This window comes from Scaptodrosophila lebanonensis, unplaced genomic scaffold (assembly GCF_003285725.1).
Source record: "Scaptodrosophila lebanonensis strain 11010-0011.00,11010-0021.00 unplaced genomic scaffold, SlebRS2 tig00001410-arrow-pilon, whole genome shotgun sequence".
NCBI classification, from domain to species: Eukaryota; Metazoa; Arthropoda; class Insecta; order Diptera; family Drosophilidae; genus Scaptodrosophila; species Scaptodrosophila lebanonensis.
Genome location: NW_022060738.1, coordinates 2,491,213 through 2,514,750, shown reverse-complemented (window position 1 = coordinate 2,514,750; position 23,538 = coordinate 2,491,213). Strand labels below are relative to the sequence as shown.

At 37.2% G+C, this 23,538-nt stretch overlaps 1 protein-coding gene across 3 annotated transcripts in view; it reads left to right on the top strand.

Moving 5' to 3' along the window:
• The window catches only part of LOC115630687 (glyoxylate reductase/hydroxypyruvate reductase-like), a 38,673-nt gene continuing 15,135 nt past the window's right edge, over nucleotides 1-23,538 (top strand). Inside the window, exons 1-5 of one of the 3 annotated variants that reach the window (XM_030527335.1) lie at nucleotides 1-506; nucleotides 567-898; nucleotides 971-1,096; nucleotides 1,152-1,278; nucleotides 18,342-18,380. In XM_030527335.1, coding sequence (XP_030383195.1) covers nucleotides 94-506; nucleotides 567-898; nucleotides 971-1,096; nucleotides 1,152-1,270 — 990 coding nt within the window. In that variant the 5' untranslated portion in view covers nucleotides 1-93 and the 3' untranslated portion in view covers nucleotides 1,271-1,278; nucleotides 18,342-18,380. Of the gene's footprint in view, nucleotides 507-566; nucleotides 899-970; nucleotides 1,097-1,151; nucleotides 1,334-18,341; nucleotides 18,381-23,538 lie in introns of those variants that run through there. The other 2 variants (XM_030527336.1, XM_030527334.1) reach the window with 2 other exon arrangements.

The following is a 23,538-nucleotide window of genomic DNA, read 5'->3' as shown; positions in this document are numbered from 1 at the left end:
AAAACAATGTGTGTTTGTCACTACAAATTAGAGCCCAAATTTTGTGTATTTTCATAAGGACTTACAGGCTTTTGCTTTGTCGTCCAGTTCGGCATGTCCAGCTGCTCCGCTGCCCGCCAAGCGTTTAAAGTTCTCATCTCACACCCGAATGTGCCGGCGCCGGCATTGGATCTGTTGCGCTCACGAGGCGGAGAGCTGATCTTTTGTGAATGTGTGCCGCCGTCGCGCTCCGAGATTATCAGCAAGGTGGCCGGCGTGGATGCCATATTTTGGGCACGATATCAGCCGCTGAATGCAGAAATTTTGGATGCAGCCGGCTGTCAATTGCGAGCAGTTAGCACCATGTCCGCGGGCATAGACTATGTGGATGTGCCGGAGTTCAAACGCCGTAACATACCGCTGGGACACACGCCAGACGTGGTGCGCAATTCCGTAGCCGAACTGGCAATTGGTTTGATGATTGCAGCCGGTCGCAATTTTCACGACGGACGTTGTAAGATCGGCAGGTGAGCGAAAAATTAGAGTGCCTCAGTATTTAGTTCTCCAATCTGCACTCGCACCTAAAGATCGCAGTGGCGCATTGAGGAAGTCGACTGGTTGATGGGTCAGGAAATTCGCGACTCCGTGGTGGGTTTCTTTGGATTTGGCGGCATAGGCCAGGCAATCGCCAAGCGCTTGCAGAGCTGGGATGTGGCCAAAATACTCTACACCACCCGCACTCGCAAGCCCAATGAGGCGGACTATAAGGCCGAGCATGTGCCTTTCGAACGGTTGCTAAAGGAGAGCGACTTCGTAGTCGTGGCCAGTCCGCTCACGGAGGAGACACGCGAGAAATTTAACTCGCAGGCTTTCGGGCAAATGAAAAGCAGCGCTGTGTTCGTCAATGTGGCCAGAGGAGGTGAGTTTGAGTTGACATAATTATTAAGAAAAAAATTTGATATAGAGAAAACGTGCAATAAATACTTTCTAGGTATCGTAAAGCAAAGCGATCTGCATGATGCACTTAAATCAGGACGCATATTTGCTGCCGGCCTAGATGTAACCACACCGGAGCCCTTACCGGCTGACGACCCACTCCTAAAGCTGCCCAATTGCGGTAAGCGAATTACTAAGTAAGAATGCGTAATTCTGGCAATAATATTGTCTTATAGTTGTACTGCCCCATCTGGGAACACAGTCCTGGAAGACCACTACAGAAATGGGCATGTTGGCTGCCAACAATATCCTCAATGCCTTGGAAGGCAAGCCCATGATCAAGTCGGCTTATTAAACTTTCGAGTGCGTATCGAATTCGTATAAACTCTTTAATATATTTGTTTTTATTTTTGGTGTATCAAGTGTCTACTTTCCCTACAATTGGCACTCCTTGCCTGACTGTAAAAGTTAAGCATTTCCATCAATATAGTATTTCTTAAGATAATTCGCCCCAGGTAATGCGGGGATAAAGTGTAGCTTCATTTGGACGATAGCAAAGATTAAATTGCACTTAAACAGCTAGAAATTGTCTTACAATTATTAAGTCCTGGATGAGAAGGAATTTATTTTGTTATCAAATTTCATTCGGATATATTTCACTGTTAAGGCCAATTGTCCTTTATTTCAACTCAGCTTAAAGTTATGAAGAATATTTGTAAATATTTTTGAAATACTTGCGACATTTATTTAATTTACTTTCAATTATACAAGTATTGTCACAAAGATTAAGTTACACAATCAAAATACAGTGAAAAAATGAAGGAAAGTCTGATAAACAATCTTGGATTGAGTGGAAGTGGATGGAAGATAGAAGAGCAGATTTCAAAGAGGATGTATGTCTTGTTTTGCTGATCACGGTAGGGAAAGAAAAGCCTAAAACATTATGTAACTAAGTATATTATGTCTTTTCACTTAATGATTCGATTCAACATTGGTTTTGCTTCGCTAGTGCTCCAACTAATACGGAGTATTGATAGCTTTTCATAAATGCTAACGTTCTTAATGGTGCCTCTATAGATATTGCAACATTACTATTATCTGCATCGCAAGTTAATTAGAAGGCATCCACGTTTTTCTCGGTGACTTTTCAATTAGCAGCACCCACTGTGCTCATCAGACTGTGCTCGCCCCCAAAACCTAAGCTGCACGAAAATATGCAAAAAACGGCCAACTGATTGCGGCTCAGAGCCTCTCAGCTCCGGCTTCTCTTCGCATTCTCAGCCACCCACAAAACAATCAAGGCTGTGTGTGCGTGTGTGTGTGTGTGTGTGTGTGGGTGGGTAGGTGGGTGTGTGTGCGGGCGCGCCTCTTGCTGCATAGGTCGGTCGTTTGGCTGCGTCGGTTCGTCTGCCTGCATGCATGCAACGAAAATGAAATTAAGTCAAGACGGTAGTCACATTAATCGACCGCACAGTCGTGCTTCCGCTGCCCGCCCTCTGCCCCCAACCGCTGCTGCAGTGCTTGACAGATGTCGGCGTCAACGCCGACGTCGCTGCTTGCAGCGGCTTTGTTGGATTTATTTTCGACTTATTTTTGTTGCTGTTGCTGTTGCTTTTGCTGCTGCTGCTGCTGCCGTTGATTTTCACTTCTTAACAACAATTAAGCGCACACATAAGTCAAAACCGCAACAACAATGGCAACAGCAACAGCAACAGCAAAAGTAACAGCAACAGCAACAGCAACAATGGCAACAACTAAATGGAGCACAAAGTGAAAATAACAAAAAAGGGCCAGGGGTCGCGGGGTCGCTGCTTCTAAAGGCAAGCAGTAGTGTAAAATAGTAGAGTAGCAAAAAGCCATTTCCTGCAAACAACTGCCGCCGACAGCGGATCCAACGGCATCAGCGGCATCAGCGCCTCCAGTGTTGGGTACTTTAAAGCAATTGCCACACACTTGGAGAAGAAAAGCCTCCTAAATTTTGGTGAGCAAGTTGATTTTCAGTTTATAAACCCCTCTGAAATGTCCGACCAAGCTCATTGAGATTTAAGAATTTCCTAATCCAAAATTGTGAGAAGTGTGCTCTCAAATTATGAGACTGCAGTCCGGTTTGTTTATTCAGTTTAGAAATCGCAAAAATATCCGACTGAAACAGTTTTTTAATTAGAGGTAAAAAACGCGTAAAGAATGCAGAGTCTCTCCATTCCGAATTATGTCGAGATATGCGTTTTAAAATTGAGGCACCTCGTAGTTCTATTTCCAAATTTTTAAATTAAAAATGCTCTTTAAGTATGCAATTAAACCAATTAAAATAAAATTAATTAAAAGTTTCAAATTTGAATTTGTGGATTGAAGGAAATGTCTATGGAAATTAAAGGGCAAAACCATTTAATTTTAAACTCGAATATCCAAGGCAAACACAATAGAAAGGAATTATGAAACCCCTTTCAAATTTAAGGCTTTGTAGCTTTTAAAATGGATTGTAAAATTGTAACAATAATACAAACACAATGTATGAAAATTATGTCAAGTATTATATGACTCTATTTTATGATTATGTCATATACTATATTGGACTTTTCAAATACCGCGCCGAATTCGCATTAAAACAGAGAATGGATTACACTGAAATAGTTTGAAAGTATTTATTAGAAGATATTGACAAATCCCACACCAAATAAATGCACGAGCAATGTATTACAAAACGAATCTTCAGGCATTCGTTTCATATACTTAAGGTATGGTCAGACATGCAAATAAATTGCACACAAATTGGTTGAAATTCACAATTTGTTATGAGTGTAAAAGTAGTTCAATTAAATCATAAAACAATTTTGTATTAAAATAGAGCTTTCATGAAGATGTACAAGTATGTACTCTTCAAAGCCTTCTTGCAATTCACCATAAATTTGTGCGCAAATTATTTACAAGTCTGACCGTACCCTTACCATACAAAATTAAACACAGCTCATGGAGGTAGTTGTATGTATACGTATACAGTTTAAAACAGACTAAGAGTAACTCATATTTAAGTTTTCATCAATAGAATACTTACAATTTTTCTTGCAGTGCATGCGAGTAAATCACACAGGCAAGGAACAAACAGCAACGAATCCCCCATTCCCTTCCAGCACACCTACAGCAGCGTCAATGCAACTGAGCGCCCATTCACTATCCACTGAGCTTCGACCACACAAATAATTGGAGCTTAGTCTAGTTTGGGGATTTTTTTCGGAGGAGGGGGAGGGAGGTGGCCCGACCTCGCCTGCCAGACACAATGAGCTGCCACTTGAAGTGCATTATCGTCGCCAGAGTCGTCTTTGTGGTGAAAGCAGGGCTCCCTCGCAGCTCTGCTGCACGCATTCTTGGAGCAACTGCCGCGGCTTCTATTGAAATCTACACACACAAACACACGCATACTTACACACTCAATCATCGTTTTTGTCTTTTTAATGGTGATTTTTTTTTCCTTTTATTCGGGCGTTTTTCCGAGCTTTTTGAGCTTGTTGCCGCATAATTATTGCCATTAGAGTGCGTCTCAATTGAGTGTATGTTGTTATTGTTGTAGTCGCTGATGCTGATGCTGATGCTGCTGCCTGCTGCCTGCTTTCTGGTTCAAACGAAGCGTGTCACTGTGGTTTGCCATTGGGTCAATTGGGGCAGGCGAGGCCACGAACAGACCAAAATCAGACCCAACTGAGAGAAGCCCAGCGCAGACCAGACCAGACCAGACCAGCCCAGACCAACCCATCTATATAAGAGACTCAGTCGTGCGCATTTCCAGCGGTTTTATGCAGTGAAAGTTTCATTTTTGTTCTTTTTCCTTTGACAATTGTGTGCATCATTAATATTGTCGGCGGAGCTGCATTGGAATGCTGTGCTGCACGTCTCGATTGTCTGCCGAGTGGCATTGCACTTTGGCATCGTCGTGGCATTAGAGAATTAGAGCATTAGCTTATCAAAATTGGTGCCAGACATGGGTGTCATGGGTGTTGGTTCAATGATTTGTTGGCTCCATCGCATCGATATAATAAATTGTTTTTAGTTTGCGAATGCAATACCGAAATGTGGAGAGAAGCGAATCAAATCAACCAACGACCGCACCGAAACGTATTCGAAAAGTCTCCTCTTTAGTGGATAATTTATTGGCAACAACTCATGGCATTAGTTCGTTTGCCATTTATAATTAATTCAAATGGGTGATGGCTCAAACGAACCTTTGGGAATTTTTTTATTACATGCTCTTTCAATAATTATTTCTATGGTAATTTCAAAATAAAAGTAAGGGCTTTCTATTAACCGAACAAAAGTTTCATAATTTGAAGAACAAAGTGGAGGTATCAATAGCGACGAATGCAAAAGCACGATCTAATACTTGTATGTAACTAATATATACGAGTGAATATCTATATCTTACAATTTTACCTCAACTCTTTGCACTCTTTCCTGTCGATCATTAGTAGGCCTTCGCAGCAGTCTTCACACTCTTTACGATAAATGCTTATATTCTAATATTATCAGCTCCTTAACTCTCTTCAGAAGCTATTCTACACTGTAATGTAATGGCATTTCTCTATTCCAGTATCTATCAGCTTAAGTATTATTAACTTTAATAGGCTTTCTTTGGAGGCTATGTTCAATAATGTGGCTTAAAATAAAGCTACAGCTGGGAAAATGGAGCTTTTATTTAGAAAATGCTCATTATAGCCTTAGACTTTAAGCAGTAGAGCCAAACAACAGATTAACTAGTTTAATAATCCTTCGATGTAGGAGCATTAGAGTAAAGCCCAGACTATTAGAGGTAGGCATAAGCAAAGGTTTGGTGCTATGATCCCATCTGTATTTGAAAATCATCAATCCAAAGAGCCTGGACAGTCATTCTTTGAATCGAGTGGAGCAGAATAAGGCAAACAATTCGAGGAAATAACTCTAGAGCTGGTCTGCACGCATAGGAGACTTCCAGTATGTGTCACAGTTCCTGAAATTAAGTGATTGATTAACTAAAATATATAGTATAGGAATTGAGACCAGTCTTTAGATGCCACAGACAAGAGGACTCAACCGACAGCATAGAACAGATCAAACCAAGAGCTTTTTGTGTGGGAAAAAAACGGATTCTAGCCTACATGTTGTCAGCCTTCCAATTACAATTAATTACCCATAACAAACCACCCTAAATTTCTACTGTAAATCATCCCAATAAGCTCGATAGTTACAGCAACGAGCAGGGGAAATTATTAAAGGCTACTTGTGCAATCTCCAGACAGTTCCGTCGGAAGTCATTACGGAGAGCTGTCGTGGAGGTCAACAGCTTCCCCAGGATGAATAAGGAATGCCATTAAAATAAATCCACAAAGACCCATTGTCCGCACCCATACCATTGACGAAGCACAGAAGCAGCTGCGATACTTTTTCCACCTCTTTACCTGACAGCCCCAACTGCAACCATGCTGTTGACCCATCGAATTGGGGTTGCCGTGCTTCTCAATATCGAATGAGGGATGGTTATATAAGAAGCACATTTAAGCTTTAAGCTTTGGTCTTTAATCTGAATACATGTGTTCGTATCTTTTGTTTACAGACCAGACGTACATTATTCTTTGGATCAGCTGAATTACAAAAGCAGCAATTGAGATTGTTTTTGTCTCTTCAAATTCTGCGGCAGTTAACAAGAAAAAAAAATTGTTTTTAGCAAACGCTAATTTCTACTTCAGGTTCTTTAGTTTTTATTTTCAGCTCACGTATTTATGAAGTCCTTAATGCTCCTCCCAAAGTTAATATGCGTGCGAACTTCTTTATGCCCGCACAAAAGTTTATGAAGGGACCTAGAAACTTTGTAGAGTTTTGTCAACAAATTTATCCATCAAATTATTCGCTTGCAATTCTATTTGTATCTACTTAGTAGTAAGATTCCAGGGTTAAGTGCAAGAATCTAGACTTGCTAGTATTATTGTATATGATTTGCCCGTTACTTCTCTTTTAAGGTACCTTTTTTTATTCAAGAAAGAAAAAAAAAAATGTTTCATTTGCTCTCCTAATGTTCTCCAATACATCGCATTCACTTGAACCAAAGCACTTGGAGTGGGAACTCCATAAGCGATTATTTTCAAGACAAACGGATTTTCTGGCTTTGGAAAAAGTGGATATTTAATTTTTTCTTTAATGTATATGTATTTATACATATAAACATAACAAGTAATGGGGTCTCAAAGCAAGGGTGTAAGTACAATGACCCATTAATTCGATGTATTGATCGCTCAAAAGTCCCGTCAGTGAGCCGATGTGTGAGACCTTCTATTGTCGTAAAAAAGTTCGACAAGTCCCAGAAGACTACTGGGGCTCGGAAGAAAGGGCTGCATAGCACTAAGAACTGAAAAGGCAGCCTACGCAAACTTGCTTGAAAACAAGCAGGGAAGCTAAAGTCGGGTGTCCCGACTTTGAAATACTCTGTACAAATGTTTAGAATAATTATAGAAATTCAAGAAATTAAGAAATTAAAAAAAAAAATTATATCGAAATTACCTCTCTCGGTATTCGAACTCACGTAAAGGGTGTATAATTGCACATTCACATAGAAATTGCGTCTATGTGTGGCATATTTGTGCGAAATTTGGTGTCTCTAGCTGAGATCTGGTGTGAGATCTAGGTGTTCATACGGACGGACACACACACAGACATAGATCGACTCGTCGTGCTGATCAAGAATATATATACTTTGTGGGGTCTGCCACGCCTCCTTCTGCCTGTTACATTTTTCACCTCCCGCAAACCTAATATACGCTTGTTCATTTCATGTACAGAGTATAATGAATCTGTGTTGGGACTACTTCGGTTTTGCTATATTTTCGAGTTTAGTTTGCAATACCTTTTGACACAGAAATGTACAAAACACTGTCTAAAAACTTTCTGTGATTAAATGTGTGAAAAACTGTCGTAAAATGAAGCCCATCTCCACCCTACGTTCCTCTAATAGCCGTTACACTTTTCTGGGCAGTTAGAACTCCAGAAAGCACGCTGCTAGCTTCTTCTTCCCTCCCAAGCAGCCTTGTGGGAACCGCCTTAAAGAATTGTAAAAAAAACTATTCAAAAGCTGTTGTAGAACGGTTCCACTCTCCAAAGAACAAGCTACCTGACTGGCGCCTTTACAATTCTCTAGTTCCCCTCTCTCTCTCTCATTCCCTAACTCAAGGAGCTACTTTACTGGCGAAGCAAAAACTCCACTAAGCTCGACTAATACGCTAGTCTCTTTACTCCCAAGGTTATTTACAAACCTGCATAAACCGCATTACGTAACGATTACAGCTCGAGGAGTAAGAGTTTATTCTCGTATTAAGATTTGAAATTTGTTGCTGTTGCACTTAGCACTTGTTTTTTTGTGTTTAAGCCGAATTACTGAGCTTCGATTTGGACTCCTTAGTTGCGTTGGCGGTGAACCCCCAATTTAATCTTTTAGCGAAGTGCTTGCTGGACTTGAAGAAAGTTTGCCTGCAAGACTGGGTGCATTTAAAATTATTTATTGTTCAAGTCTATGAGATTTTTCGCCTTGAGCTTATTGTCCAATATACTTAACATGCCCCAAACATTCGGCCAAGCAAGTAAGCAACTCAGGGAGCTACCCATCCAGCCAGCCAGCCAGCCAGCCAAGCAGTCAGCCAATCAGCTAAGCCATAAATTTTGCACACACTCAACACTAAAAGCCACAGAAGCAACGAAAGCGACAACAACAAAATGAAGAATGGCCACAATTTGGCTCACATGGTTGTTATTGTTGTAGTTGTTGTTGTTGTTGTTGTTGCTGTTACTTTACTTTTTGGGGATAGCAAAAAAAAGGAATCAACTAAAATACAACAAAATAATCCGCTTGGCATAGTGCTTAAATGCAAACAAGTGTAGTTTTATGTAAATACTAATAGATGATTATGTAGTTGAACAAACAGCAACAACAAAGCAGCACCATAAAGTGCACTCAACCATACACACACACACCCACACACACACACACACATACTTATATATAGATGTATTTATTTATGCCGAATGAATGTTGGTATTCGCTTGCCTTGAGGTCATTATATCGAAAACAGCATTTGCCGAAATGTTCCCCAAAGCTTTTGTGTGACAAGTTGAAGCGTCGAGTTGGTTGGTGGGTCGTATTACATGCTTCAATTACAACAAGAACAGCAACAGCAACAACAACGGCAACAACATCACTTACAATGCACAATGGCATTGTCACTTGCTACGAACTTTGTCCGTTTTTTGAAACAAAAACAGCAGAACATGAAAATAAATGTCATTGACTAAATGACAAATAACTTGACAATTTTTGTATGCTGGCTGGCTGGATGGCAACAAAAAATGTGTATTTCTGTGAATTTTATAGAAATGTATGCACATTAGAGTGGACATTGTTCTGTTTGGGTTAAATGGTGTGATATTCGAAAACAGTCAACAAATACTTGCTATATGTGTATATGAATTCGAATTTATTTATGATTCCAACTATTTGCAACGGGGAAATATGTTTAATAAAATATGAGTGCATGTGCATCGGTTACACAATATTTGGCACAATATTTTAAAACACAAATATGCTGGCTTACCAAACACAAAAAAAGGTTAAAAGAAACGACAAAAATAGATGTGGGATTTAATTCAGAAAATTTTAAAATCCATTAAGTAACAACTGGGCGATCTTAAATAATATGAAAACCTACATTTTGTTTTATTTATTTTGTTAGTTATTGTCAATGCTTGGCAAAGATTAAAAATTTGTTTGTATGGCCTTAATTTAGAATAAATATATGACATTAGTTTTTACAATAATTCTAACCTACTCTTTAGAGTTAATATTTTAAAGAATCTTTATGTACATTAGTTAATAAATGTGTTTTAATATGAGAGTTAATATTTTGTCATCGATGTCGACTAAATACAATAACAATTTCAGAACTTCTGCAAAAGAAAACTGTGCTACAATGCGAAACACGCCCAGTGAGGAAGTCATTAATCTAACCTTAAAGGGAATCATTTATTATACACATTTATTATATTGGCAAGCGGATTCTAGGAAAGCTGTCCAAAGGTTTTGGAAATTTATCAACCAGTTTCCCATTATTTTCCAACTACAAGTGAAATTTCCCGCAAAAGGCTCACAACATACATACAAAACGAATAAAAAAGTTACAAATAATATTCTTAATGAACCATCAAACATTCTTCCTTAGGAAGTTCCATACGAATCTCATTATTAGATACACTTTACGTTGTCATGATTCCAATAAATATAGCAGAGTCGTCATTCCGTAAGCAATCCTTTCAAATCCGCAGAACTGATTTCAACAATCCTAATACAAATACTATTTTTAATACGATTTACATAAACAAATTCTCAATTTACGGGACTACTCTGCCAAAGCACTTCTTTACTATTATTTTTAAAATACTTGACTTTCGTACCAAAATATAATAAATTGTAAAATGGACACACACAATCATAATTTAATCCAACAACGAGGTTCGCAATCCATTTTATCAATAATTCTCACCCAGAAATATTACGCTATTATCCAAAAAATAACCTTAATAGTTCATGAATTAATGATTTCATAAATAAATAGTTGATCATGTTTGCACGCACCTATGTAGATTCAAGAAAATATTTTTTTTTAATTTAGAGGAAAAACTTTTGTATCTCTGCTCGTTGGGGCAATTGTTTAAGGATCAGGGGAACGAAAAACACAATAGGAAAAAGGAAAATGTTGTTTTATCTGCGACAGTAGTACAATCCAATAGTGGGAAATAGAATGGTGTAAAATGTAATGCTTGTAGAAGACGATTCGTTAGATATAACTGGAAAGTATGTACTTGTATTCTAAATAAATTGCTGATAAACTGTTCAGTTAACATAAAATAATGATTAGAAAAATGAAAAAAGTTTCTTAAATAATATAATCTCGAGCACATTTAATGTTCTCCCACACTAAGCAAAGAAATATCGTTGACTGCGTGCAGCAAAAGGACGACGAGAATTTTAATTTAAACAAAAAACATACATTTTTTAGAACCAACCAAAGGGCTATCACAACATTGTCTGAATTCAGAGCCCCACACACAAAGCAGTGACGTGTATAGAATTTCTATGGTTAAAGGGTCATTGGATGGCTAAGCCAACCGATAATAACTTTCGCTTAGTTAGATTTTTGAGATATTTGGGTAGTGTTTAGGAAAAGAATGATAAATAAATGTTGGATGCTATCGCAATAAAGTATTGCATATTAGTTCTTATGCTGCCAGAAATTGTCGAATTAAATGTTAAGGTAATAAAACTAATTTGAAAATACATAACTAGGTAGGATTTAAAGTGAATGCGTAGATTGAAAAAAGGGACGTGTTTTGTGCACAACAATAGAACGGAAATGAAGAAGGGAAGTGGCTTAAAACCTTTTTGAATTTTTCATAAAGACCAGCCTTTTTCACATATAAACCTAGAAACAGGCACCTTCAAATGCATGCATTTGTACATGCGAGTGTGTGTGTGTGTGTGTGCGTGTTTGTGGGTGAGTGTGTTTGAATGTACCCATGTTGTAACTGTGGCAGACAAGCATGTAAAATAATCCATAAAACCAAATAAAAGGGTGGACTCAAAATACAAAAGCAGGAGTCATAACGAGAATTTTGCAAAATTTGCAAATGTTGACTCGTGCTTCTATGTATATACGAGTAGGTGTGTATGTGTAGGTGGGTCATGTGCACGGGTGGATGAGTATATATGTATGTATGTGTGGATGTCAAATTAGTGCAAAACACAAAAGCGGCAGAGCGTTGTCGGGCGTGTGGGTTGAGAAAGCACATAAGCTGAAACTGTCAAAGACAAAATTACAATGGTGCCAAAAAGGAAGCGCACGAATACAACGATATATAAATACACACTTGCAAATAGATGCAAATAAACACACAGTCCTCCGCACGCATAAGCCCGCAGACAAAGCTGTTGACAAAACAGAGGCAACTTAGATGCAAACAAAAAGCTAAACGAGTTGAATTGTCGCCATTCAGTTGTCTGCTGGTTTTTGACCTCTCATCAAAAGTTTTTCCAATCGCCCGCGCAAAAAAGTATGCTATAAAAAAAAATACTACGAGACCACAAAAAGCCAAACACCCACAAAAAGCATAAACAAATTATTTCTGCTGTTTGAATAGGAAGTGAAGAAATCGCAGCATGAGACATGGGAATAAGTGACTAAGTAATCAATTCTCCGCACGCAATGCTTGTCGAATGTACACAGTAATATAAATAGCTTTTCCCTTACAAATATTTCCAGCAATTGCCATTCATAATACATTTATTTTCCATTGTTTTGTGTTATATTTGGTAAAATTGCTAATTTACCTTTAAAGTCAAAGAGCTATTTTGTTGTGTTTTGTGAACTAAAAATATGTCACATGCATTTATATATTGCCGATAAAAGAGTCAATGGAATGTCAAAACAATACAAAATTATTAAGTTTGTTTAACAAGCGGTTTATATAATTAACAACAAAAAACAATAATATCAATTAGTATAATTGGACGTTGCATAATGAAGCAACATGGCAACATGGCGACATAGAAATAGGGTTAAAATCGAGCTAAAAACTTATCTTCGTCTGCGCTGAAGCTATATATATAGTATACCTATATACCACTGTTTTTACAACAAAAATGTATGCCTCCATCATCTTGGGCCGCAAACTATAGTATACCCTAACATTTATTTAAGCAATATTTTGCATTTCTTTATAAAAGAATTAGGTTTTGCAACTATTAAGGTTCTAACAACACAGCTAAACTTAGCCGTCTTTTCCATAGTTTTGAATACCTTTGTAATCAATTTTGGAAAATTATTTTTATTAAAATGTTAACAAACTATACATGTATTGTTAGGGCAAAGTTATTGAAATGTCCAATGCACCAATTATGTTGTCAATGCTGAACCCACTTTCTATTCACATTCTCAATTGGAGAAGAAAATATTTCGCCGCTGGTCTGGACCAACACTCGTCAAAATAATTTTCCCAGTCAGTGTAAGTAGCTACTTATAACGTGTGGTCTACCATTCTTCCTTCTCGATGTTACAAGCTTCCATAGCAAACACAATATACCCTTCACTTTTATAGGGGAGGGTTTTTATTTTATTTTACTAACAATTCAACTTTAATCTCAGATAGCTATTTCATCAAACAAGTTATAGAGAAGAAATATGTATTTAGTACTATAAATGATTAAGTTATTAAGTATATACTTTTTGATGTCGGAGATGCTTCCTTATGCCTGTTGCATACTATACATAGTCCAACCTAATATACCCTTTTTACCATTCGGGCTGAGCGTATAAAAAGACATATATATACATATTTTAAAAGCTTTGACAATAAGTTTAGTGAATATTCATTTTACAAAACGGAATATTTTACAGACTACAATTGTGTATTGATGTGAAAATGAACCTAAAACAAAATATATAATCATTTAATGAATATTAAAATGATGAACCAACCATGTCCTCCAGCCAGCAACTGAATAAACAAACTATACAAAATGTGACAAAACAGTTTCTGACAGCCTGACATCGAATTTCCGCTTAAAATATTAGAGAAACTCATTTGTTTTAAGAACAAATTTATTTATCGAGTCGTAATGAAATGATTGGAAGAAACATTTAGCTCTAGAGATAACATTAAACTATAGGTCTCATAATACTTATATGATGAGCATTACTATATGCATAGCTTCATTTATAGTTGGCCTCCTAAATTTTATGTAAATTCCTGATAATCAATCCTTGAGATGTGCAACTGTAATTTGTGGACAATCTCTAAAATTTATACAAGCAGAAGCAAGAATATTACAGCCGAGTTACCCCAAAATGTGAAATATACTTTTTATAAAAACTTCCCCCACAGGGGTGCGCGCAAAGCGGAAGTAAATCAAGTGTTTCACTGATAACTTTGCTTTGGATTAATCGATTTGATGAATAATTGAATTGGTATTCCAATCAAAAATTCATTTCATTTTAATTTTATACACCGTTGAAAAAAATCCATTACCTACTCGTCGCTGACTGGCAGACGCCTGCGTCATTGACATTTAAAAAGATAAAACCGTAGCTTTGAAGTTTAAATGGGAGTTCTTAAACCAGAATTGGATCTAAATGGATGAACAATTTAGTTAATTGAGTCAGTTTAGCAGACAGGTCTAGGATTGAATCGACTTGAACTCGTCTGTGGCTGACAGTAAACAGTTCTCTGAACATTTCGTTGCATCTGAAATACTACTGTCTAGCCAGTTAAAATGTTATTTTAATAATTATGAATATGAGCTGTCAACAGAGGTATGGCCTCTGCATGCAAAAATACAAAAAATGCAATATTATAATTTCAACTTAAAAGATAAACAAGTGTCAAAAGAAATCTACCAGCTATTCACCGAAGATGGTTATAAATTCTGTTGAGATTAAGTGAGAAGGTCCATTTTAATTTCGACACAAAAGGTGTAAGAGAAACGAAAAATAATTGCTTGTTGGTGTACATGAATCGAAGAGTATACACGACCTTGAGATCCCAGTTTATACCACTGAGTACAAAAAGTATTGGTATTGCGGGACGCTGCTGATGCCACCCAACACATGAGCAGCGAACGTACCAGAGAAGTGTATAGGAGTATAACGATCATTAAATTCCTTGATACTATGTTGTCAGCACAAGAGAAGACAAGATTGAAGTTCAATTTGGATTGAAAAACAACACCAATATCTTCAAATAGCCATGTATGTTGCATTTGTCGATTGCCAATCGTAACGAAGGCTGAAAAAAGACACAGTTCATGAACTTTTAGAGCAATTGATGTGCAAGTCATTAGCCAAGCATTACATTTAAATCATGCAGCTGCAGATAAATAAATAAATAAAGAGGATCTTAATAAATAAAGAAACGCCAGTTGCTGCATAAATAGGCTTAGAAATATTCGACTTGAGCAACGATGGGTTATAGTTTATTAATAAGACGAAATCCAAACAAAAGGCTGAAACAACCAACCTTTACGCGCAGAAGAGCATTGTTAAAAACTTAACACTTTATGAAGTAAATTATAAATTAATCAAAGGATTATAAATTCATGAAATGTCTCACTTAGAAATTCAAATGGGACGCAAATTATTAAACTCATAACATAATTAAGACATCGAATTAATATTAAAGATTTTCATTTGATTAACCACATGACAAGGTACTCGTATGCATTTTCAATTACAGCACATATTGCTTCCAAAAATAAAAAGGGTCAAGAGGCCCGTCCGAACATTAAAAAAGGAGAAGAAAATTATGTTGTTACAGATGAACGAACGAACGAACGAACGAGCGAGCGAACGGTTTGATGCTTGATAACTTAACAAGCTGATGAGACGACTTATTCCGTCTCTTACTATATATACTACTAAAGAATACTCGTGCTGTATGCATGTATGTAGATATGAATGTTTGTGTTTGCGTCTGTGTCTGTGTCTGACTGACGCCCAAGGGTTATCGATATGTCAATTTATATTTGTTCGTCGGGCTATAATACACATTTTTCTCTGTCTGTGTGTGTGTGTGTGTGTGAGTGTGCTGCTGTGGTCTGTCCAGCGAGAAGTGTGAAGCGTTGTGTGTATTATGGATAGTTTACATGTTTTTCCATTCACAGCGAATGCATAATACATGCGACTTGGTAATCTCAAGCTGAACTTTGACCTTTACGGGAGCCACTTCTGTTTCTTGTTTCACCCAGAGGAAATAATATTTTCGAGGCATAATAAAGCGATAATAATTATATTTAGTTGTGGCTGTTTTATCAGCGCGGCCTGTTCGGGGTGTCAAATATTTGAGTGCCTACGCCCCCTCCCCCACTCCTCAAATCTGTTCACTATCGCGCCTTGTAAGCGTTTTTGTATATGTTAATGAACTGTGCGTTGTTTCCGATTTATAGAGAGCGGTGTGTGTGCGTGTGTGTGGGCGCATGCTTTAACTAATTTAGTGTAATTTTGTTAATGTTATTGCTCGACTGGTGCGCGCACATAAGTATGCACTAATTATTTGCATAACTAATTGCGTTGCCTCAGGTGAGCTGAAGCTGAAATGTTGGCCAACTATTGATTAAAGTTGTCGGTGCGAGCCCCAAAGCAACTCAAATACTAAATGATGTATTATGTATTGTTGTTTGTAGTTGTGAGCTAATGGAACTTGTACTCTTTGAAGCAGCTGGGGGAGGGGTCGGTGCTCGCTGGTCGGTGGTTGGCTGGGTGGATGGGTGGAGTTGTTCGCATCTACGGAAATGAAGCCAAATTGCAGGCCACGTAATAATTATAGAGAAGCGCAAGAAATACACAAAAGGCAACATTTAGATATTATCTAAGCATTAAACACAAATTAAGGCACAAAGAATAGGACTATATACTTGCTATTCCAAAACACAGATGTCACCATAACCTTTTCGTATATTTTCACCCGACATTTAAAGCTTAATGTTTGAGCAAATTAAGGTCTTCCAAACCTCTTTGAACTCCCGGTATAAGAAATAACAATACTGCACATAAATGCGGGTTGGTTGGTAGTACATAAGCCAATAAACAGCGAGTAACCTTAGACAACAACAAGTACTAATAACGAATCTACAAAACTACGAAGGCGACAAAATTGAGACTAAAACCGACGGCGCTGGCCGCTGAGTTTCGCGAAATGATGAGAGACAATAAAAACGGTATTAAGAGGTGCAACACAAAGCTATGACAGACGGGCCATCTAGGACGGTTAGTAGAGTTTGTTTGTCCAAAGAGGAACTTAACCCCGCATAAATATTGGCTAACATTATAAAACTCATGCTGAATCTATACATTGGTTTTGTCTCATTTACAATAAAATTCAACAAAATTAAAGACCTATTTGGATGAATGATTTGCTGAATGATTGTTATTCTTAAATTAAGAATGTGGTTATGAAAACCTGAGAACTCTAAGCATATACATATGACGTACTATGGAACGATTAAATAAAGATAACGAACTAAACCACCCACAGAATCATTGCTAGTTGAAAAAGTCAACAAAGACTGGCTTTTATCTCTTGGACCAATGTTATATATGTATGTAGAATCGTTTCACATAGTAGCAGGCTTAGAACAGACATAATTATTTCAAATGGAAACAAATGTGCAACTTTTTAATAGAGACAGCTAAAATATTGAAAAAGTCTTTAAAAATCATACAAGGAGAAAAGGACTGATGCGATGCCAAAACAGACTTTCACGACAATATGTTAACGACTAACTAAGAAAAACAGCCCTCTTTTGCGACTAAATAATCGCTTCTCATATGAAGCACTTCACCGAAGCCCTTTTAACCCATAATAGCTGATTGAATCATATTAATAAAATTAAATAATACAATTTAACCCGGACTGGTCCATTAAAAAGCGCGGAAAAATTGTGCTTCCTAGCTTGATGAGATCTTATTTCACAATTGTGTGAATTTTGAGGGAGATATGTAAATAAGTGAGGGTTTGGCAGAGGTGTCTTGGAGAGAATGAAAGTAGCATGAAGGCCGTAAAAAACTAGCCTTATGAAAGTCGTCTATCCACTTCGGTTAGCGACGATATCCTCTGAAAAGGAGTGGAAATTGCACTCGAATATTATTGAGTTGTGCGTTAAAAAGGTAGCAAAGCCACTTAAGGATTGATATTTTAGGTTCAATCTTAATTTCATGCAAGGAACTTTATTGGTTGTGAATTTGAAGTTTGCCAGATTTATAGCTAGATAGACATTTATTCTGAAAACATTTAAATAAAGCCCCTTTAGGCAACAAAAGGTGATTTAAGCCTATTTGAAATATATATGTATTCATTTAAAGTTTTGTCAGCTTAAGCACTAATAGTTGATTAAACATATTAAATAATTACAATATTTTTGATTTCAAGTACAAAAGTGCATATTTATTAGTTTTTACGCCACAACTATTATTCATCAATTAAATGGCAATGGATGTGCATTTAAATTTAAGACCAACTCATATTTATTGCAAATAAATGTGCAGCTCTAAAAAGTGATTGGCTTTTTTGCTAATATTGACTATGCTTCGATATTGGCGAATGAAATTTCTTTAATTAAACTTTCCCACACCAATATTCGCACAATAATCGAGGTTCTAGCTGAATTTTGCTTGAATAAATGCGAATATTTGCACCTACAAGTACGATGATGTCCACAAAAATATTTAAAATTCAATTTTTCTTCGGAATATTTACAAATGAAGTGACGATAAACCCCAATGAGCAAACACACAATGCCAGCCAGGCAAGCACTTTGAAAGCCAATATAAAGCAATTTCAATTTAAAATTGCATTGCTTTTTATTATGTTTGCAGATTAAGTTGCCAGTCAAAGTCCTAGTGGTAATCGTACATACATGCATACACGAGTATACTATATATCCACATGCATAAGTATATACATACAAGTATATGTGCTATTTGCAGGCTCGGAGCCAGGAGTTATCAAAATTTCCAACATTAAATAGCACAAATAATTCAGCTTAAGTTTCCACTGCCAGCTGCAAATTGCAACATTGATAAGCTTTGTGTAAGGACACAAAAGCTCAGACGGCAAAAGTGCCAAAGGACCGCCATGCAATGCGCATCCGAGAGTCAAAGTCATGCTACATACACGTTCATATAATTAAAGCAGCCAGGCGGATATCAAAGATATGCCTGGGAAAAGCGACTTGATTATTCGGAAATTTGCTACCAAACGAACAAATGCAAACAAAACGAGGGCCCCCGCGAAAGTTCACCTTCAAGTCCGTTCAAATAAATTAAATGTATTTGCAACTCTCTTAGGCACAAGAAATGCCTGATAAATAAATGAACATTTCACAGCTGCAACGACTACTTACGAGTATGTATCTTGAATTAAATTTGACAAATATGTAACTAATAAAGTGCTATTAATCGAAAAGCATATACTTATGCTTATGTACATGAAATCAATGTGGTAATTATAATAAAATAAAATAATGGCTTAGAAAAAAGTTTGGCACTCCAATTCTAACAATTAGCAATTAATTAGTTTAATTCTATTTTATTATTAAGGATTGTTTTTTGGACTTTAAATTATGTTTTTAATTATTTTCGAATTTCACATTTTAAATCAAGTTTAGTGTAAGCAGAATTTGAATTAAATGCGTATCCTTAAAGGCAAATCATACAAGATTTCCAAGTAATTGCTGTTAAGTGGAAAGTTGTCCTCCTAAAGGACTTTGGAAAGCTGTAAGCAATGTATACATTCAGGAGGTAATTTCGATTAGTGATTAGTGTGATTGCAAAATGGTAAGTTATAGTAGTGTTCTAAAATATCACATGAATATACAAATATATATTGTTTTTTGCTTAAATTTCGCTTTTCAATATTGATATAATATTGATATTGCCGCATCCATTTGATGGCTCTGTAACAGTCTCAGATCAAGACAGTTTTAACTAAAAAATCGGTTTCTTTATAAGAGCAATCGCATAAAAGCATATGAGGATCGAATTGAATTCTTTTTTATTAGAGCGCTCATGCCAAATACCGATCCGGTATTATTCCTTTACATCGGCCTCTACTCTCTACATTACAAGTGCTTCGAATCTATTTCAGCGAACTCATGCAGTTTCCCTCGCAACATAGATACTCATAGATAGGTATGAATAAAGTTTGTTTGCATTTTCTCTGCTCTGAACATTTCAACATGCTGTTTCAGCTATTTATTGTTGTATTTTTGTTGCTGTTGTTGTTGTTAACGTTGCCATTGTTTCCCGACTCGGTGTGATGCGGCAGCCTTTTAATATTTTATTGATTTGATTTGTTATGCAAAAATTTGTGCTGCATATCTATACGTCTATATACGAGTACGTACATACGTATATGCTCATATATGTATGTAAGTGTATAGCATTCAATGCGATTAGTTACAATGAGTAGGGATCGGGGATATCAGAAAATTATGCATACGCCATGTTGTCTGTGCGTATAAAAGCATCATGCATATTTTACCATTTATTATGATTATGATTATGTTATTTAATTTAATTTGATTTTCATTTTTTTGGCGCATAGATTTAATACACAGCCACACACGCACACACACACACACACGCACTCACACATAATTTTCCTCACTTTTCACTTTTGGCTTACGCTTCAGCGCTGGATTATCGCAAGGAGCGAAGGAAATTGTTGACTGACTGCCAATAAGTGGGGTAGCTTCTAAGCTTGGGGCACGCTTCGCTCAACGTGTGTGTGTGTGTGTCTGCCTCTGTGTGTGCAGCCAAAATGTCTTCGATAATAGAAAATATAATCAAAGCGCTATAAAAATGACATTTAACATGCGGCGTGCGTTGGAGCCGTCTTCTTGGCCCCTCAAGCTCTGCAACGTCCGACACTGCGAGGACCAACATTTTGTTGCTGAAGGGGGGCGTGATGGTGGCTTCAGGACAGTCGGGTTGGAGAGGGTGGTGGGGGTGGGGGGGGGGGGTAGGTTTGTTGTCTGCCTTGTGGTTTTTATTTCATTTCACATCACCGAGGGTTGGAACTCAATTTACTTGAAAACGCATCAAACAGCAAATTTTATGAATTTACAACCTTTCGTACATTCTTTCCTGATGCTCCCCTCCCCCACCGCGTCCCCCTCCCACAACACTGCCACTGCCACTGCTCCGCTCTCATTCATTCACTCTCATTCTCTTCTTTTTCTTATTTTTTGGTTGCAAAGCGGAGCTTTGGGGTCACTGCGAGCGAAGGAACGAACGAACGTACGAACGACAATTGTCTGCTGCGCTCGCAACGCAGTCTGAGTGTATATCATATGTGTGTGCGTGTATGTGTGTGTGTGTGTGTGTGTGTGCAAATAAATACATGTATGTGTGAATGTCATGTAAGTGTAATAGAAAGCAAACTTGATGGTTGGCTCGTTGGCAAAGTGTCGCCTTCACACAAAGGAAGCTACAGAAACCACAGTGGCTGCCGTAAGGCAAATGGCAAAAGTAACCACCAGCAGGCAGAATCGGGCGTCAGCAACAACACCCAACCAAATGAGTTTGAAGTGAGAGAAAAGAGTGTGTGGGTGTGTGTGTGTGTGTATGTTGGAGAGGGGGCTGGCGGGGAGGAAGCTGGCGCTTTGCTTTGATAATGGCCTGGCCGGAACTACCAAAGTGAATGAGCGTGTGGTGGGCTAAGTATGTGGGTGGGCTGAGTGCCACTGCGTGTTTGACTGTGTGAGTGTCTCCCAGTGTGTGAGTGTGTGTGTGTGTCTAATAAATAGTAAAAGTGTGTGTCAAGTCTGGTTGAAGGAACCCCAGCAATAAAATATTGAGAGTATTCCAGGAAAAGCTCAATGAAACACGCATAAATGCGTGTCTGTGTGCGTCTTCGCCAGAACATCTTTAATTGCCATTAGCCACCACTTATGGCAGAAGAATCGATGGAAATTGAATGCATTAGGGACGGAATTATTGTAGGTGTAGCTTCAATTTTATGTTTTACAAGCAAATTGCTGGCTTGGTTACGACCAATAGGATGGGTGTGGGAGTCAACCATTGAAATATTTTCCAACTGCTTATTAATAAATTAATTTAATTTAAAAAGCACACACATGCCAAACGAATGTCAGTCCCTGCCTTTCGAAAGCGTTACATTTAATTAAATGCCTTTTTAATTTCTCGTTGGTGTAATGTTCGTCAGAATGTTTGTTCGTTCTTTTGCGTTCAACTGGAAGTGATTGATTCGATTTATTTAAAACGCAAACTCAATTAAGATAATACATTTTCGGTTACTCGCAAGCAACTAAAGAATAAACGCGTGTACAGGGAGATAAGCTCAGACGTTCCCCATTCGCAATAAGTAGTCTCTTCATAAAAGTTAACAGCGGCTTTGTCTTAAGGCCAGCGCCAAAAACGAAAACCTTTGAGTATTTAAATTATTGATTGAAGAAATGAAAGAAATTAAGCAAAAATTTGTGCAATTAATTGAAATTTTACCAAAGGACAAAGCTTAGCAAAACAATCGTTTTCTTTTGGTCAGCTTTTAAATATTTACTTTTCATTATCTACTTCAAAAATTGAATGTGTTTGTCGCTGCGTTTAATCGAAATAATACTTTCTAAGACAATAAATAACATCTTAGTCTTGTGTCGGGCTTTCTTTTAATAAACATTAAAAATAATACAAATTCGCGCCACGTGCTTCTTTTTCGGTTTAAAAATATTAAGCCGCAATTTTTGTTGTTGCTACTACTAGTGCATTGGATTATTGCTTCCATCTTTAATATGAATATTCGTATTTAGTTTAGAAAGTCAATTTCTTATGCAGAGCAATAACAATGATGAATAATACTTGACGGAATTGCTAACATTTTGCCATCATACCACACAGCCGACTTTGGAATTCTAGACAATTTTTGTGTCTATTTTACATTTCAAAATATTCAAGTAACGCATTAAAGTGTAGATTTTTATATCAATTATAAAAAACGTTGTCAATGTTGAGAAACATGTTAAAATGTTATTCTTAAGTTAATATGCTTCACCCTTTAATAAATATTATAATAAGTAATTGAATAACGGGTTTAGTTAAATTTACTTTGTTTGCATTTAAAACCATTTAAAACCCATTTACCTTTTCAGTTATGAAATATACGTATACTTCGCTAACGCTGTAGCTTATTACAAAAATTTTGTATATATCTTATATTAAGTAGAGAATCAGTATAAAGCAATTCAAATTATTGCCTGATACTCTGGACGCAGAAAAAGGATGAGAGCGCATTGCGGATAAGGGGCTCCACTTCGAAGTAATGCGAAAGCACTTCCGAAGTGGAGATAGGTCCGAGACGAGGGAGATTTTAGTGGATGGGAGCGCTATATACCTGTCTAGGACGGCAGATCGAAAGAACCATAAAGCATTTAAGGAGTGGCCTCAACCCGCCGGAGATATTGCCGTATACCAAAATCTTTCCCCTAAGAAACACTAGCAAGCTTGATCATGTACGTTTCAGACTATATCCAATCAATTTTGTCCCATGCCTATTTATCAATCAAACCCATTAGGAGAGCTCATAATGCAGAATTTCTCCTTAGTTTTCTTTTTTCAAATTTATTTATTTAGCAGGCCACCTCTTCTCCGTTAACTGAACTTGAACTTGGAGTTCAACTTACTTCGATGTCATTTATATATTGAACACAAATATAGTTAATCACAAGTTTGTAAATCTTACATTGCTTTGTGCTCATTTTATTTACCAAACTTGATAAAACTTAAATAAAATGCTTTAAACATTACACAACTTAAGCCATTAGTGGACGAAAAAGGAAGAGAAATCTTGACAGGGACATGAATGGGCTTTTAGCGAATAATCAGTATTATTTTGTAAAAATTTAACAGATTTAAATCTGCGTGTGCAACATATGCTTGTTGTGTTATGTAAAATTATTATGTACGTTCTAACTCCATTTTTGAAACATAAATTTTAAATGCATAAATCATTGCTGGAAATTTGTCGCACATTGCTGTGACCCGAAACAGTCGAACC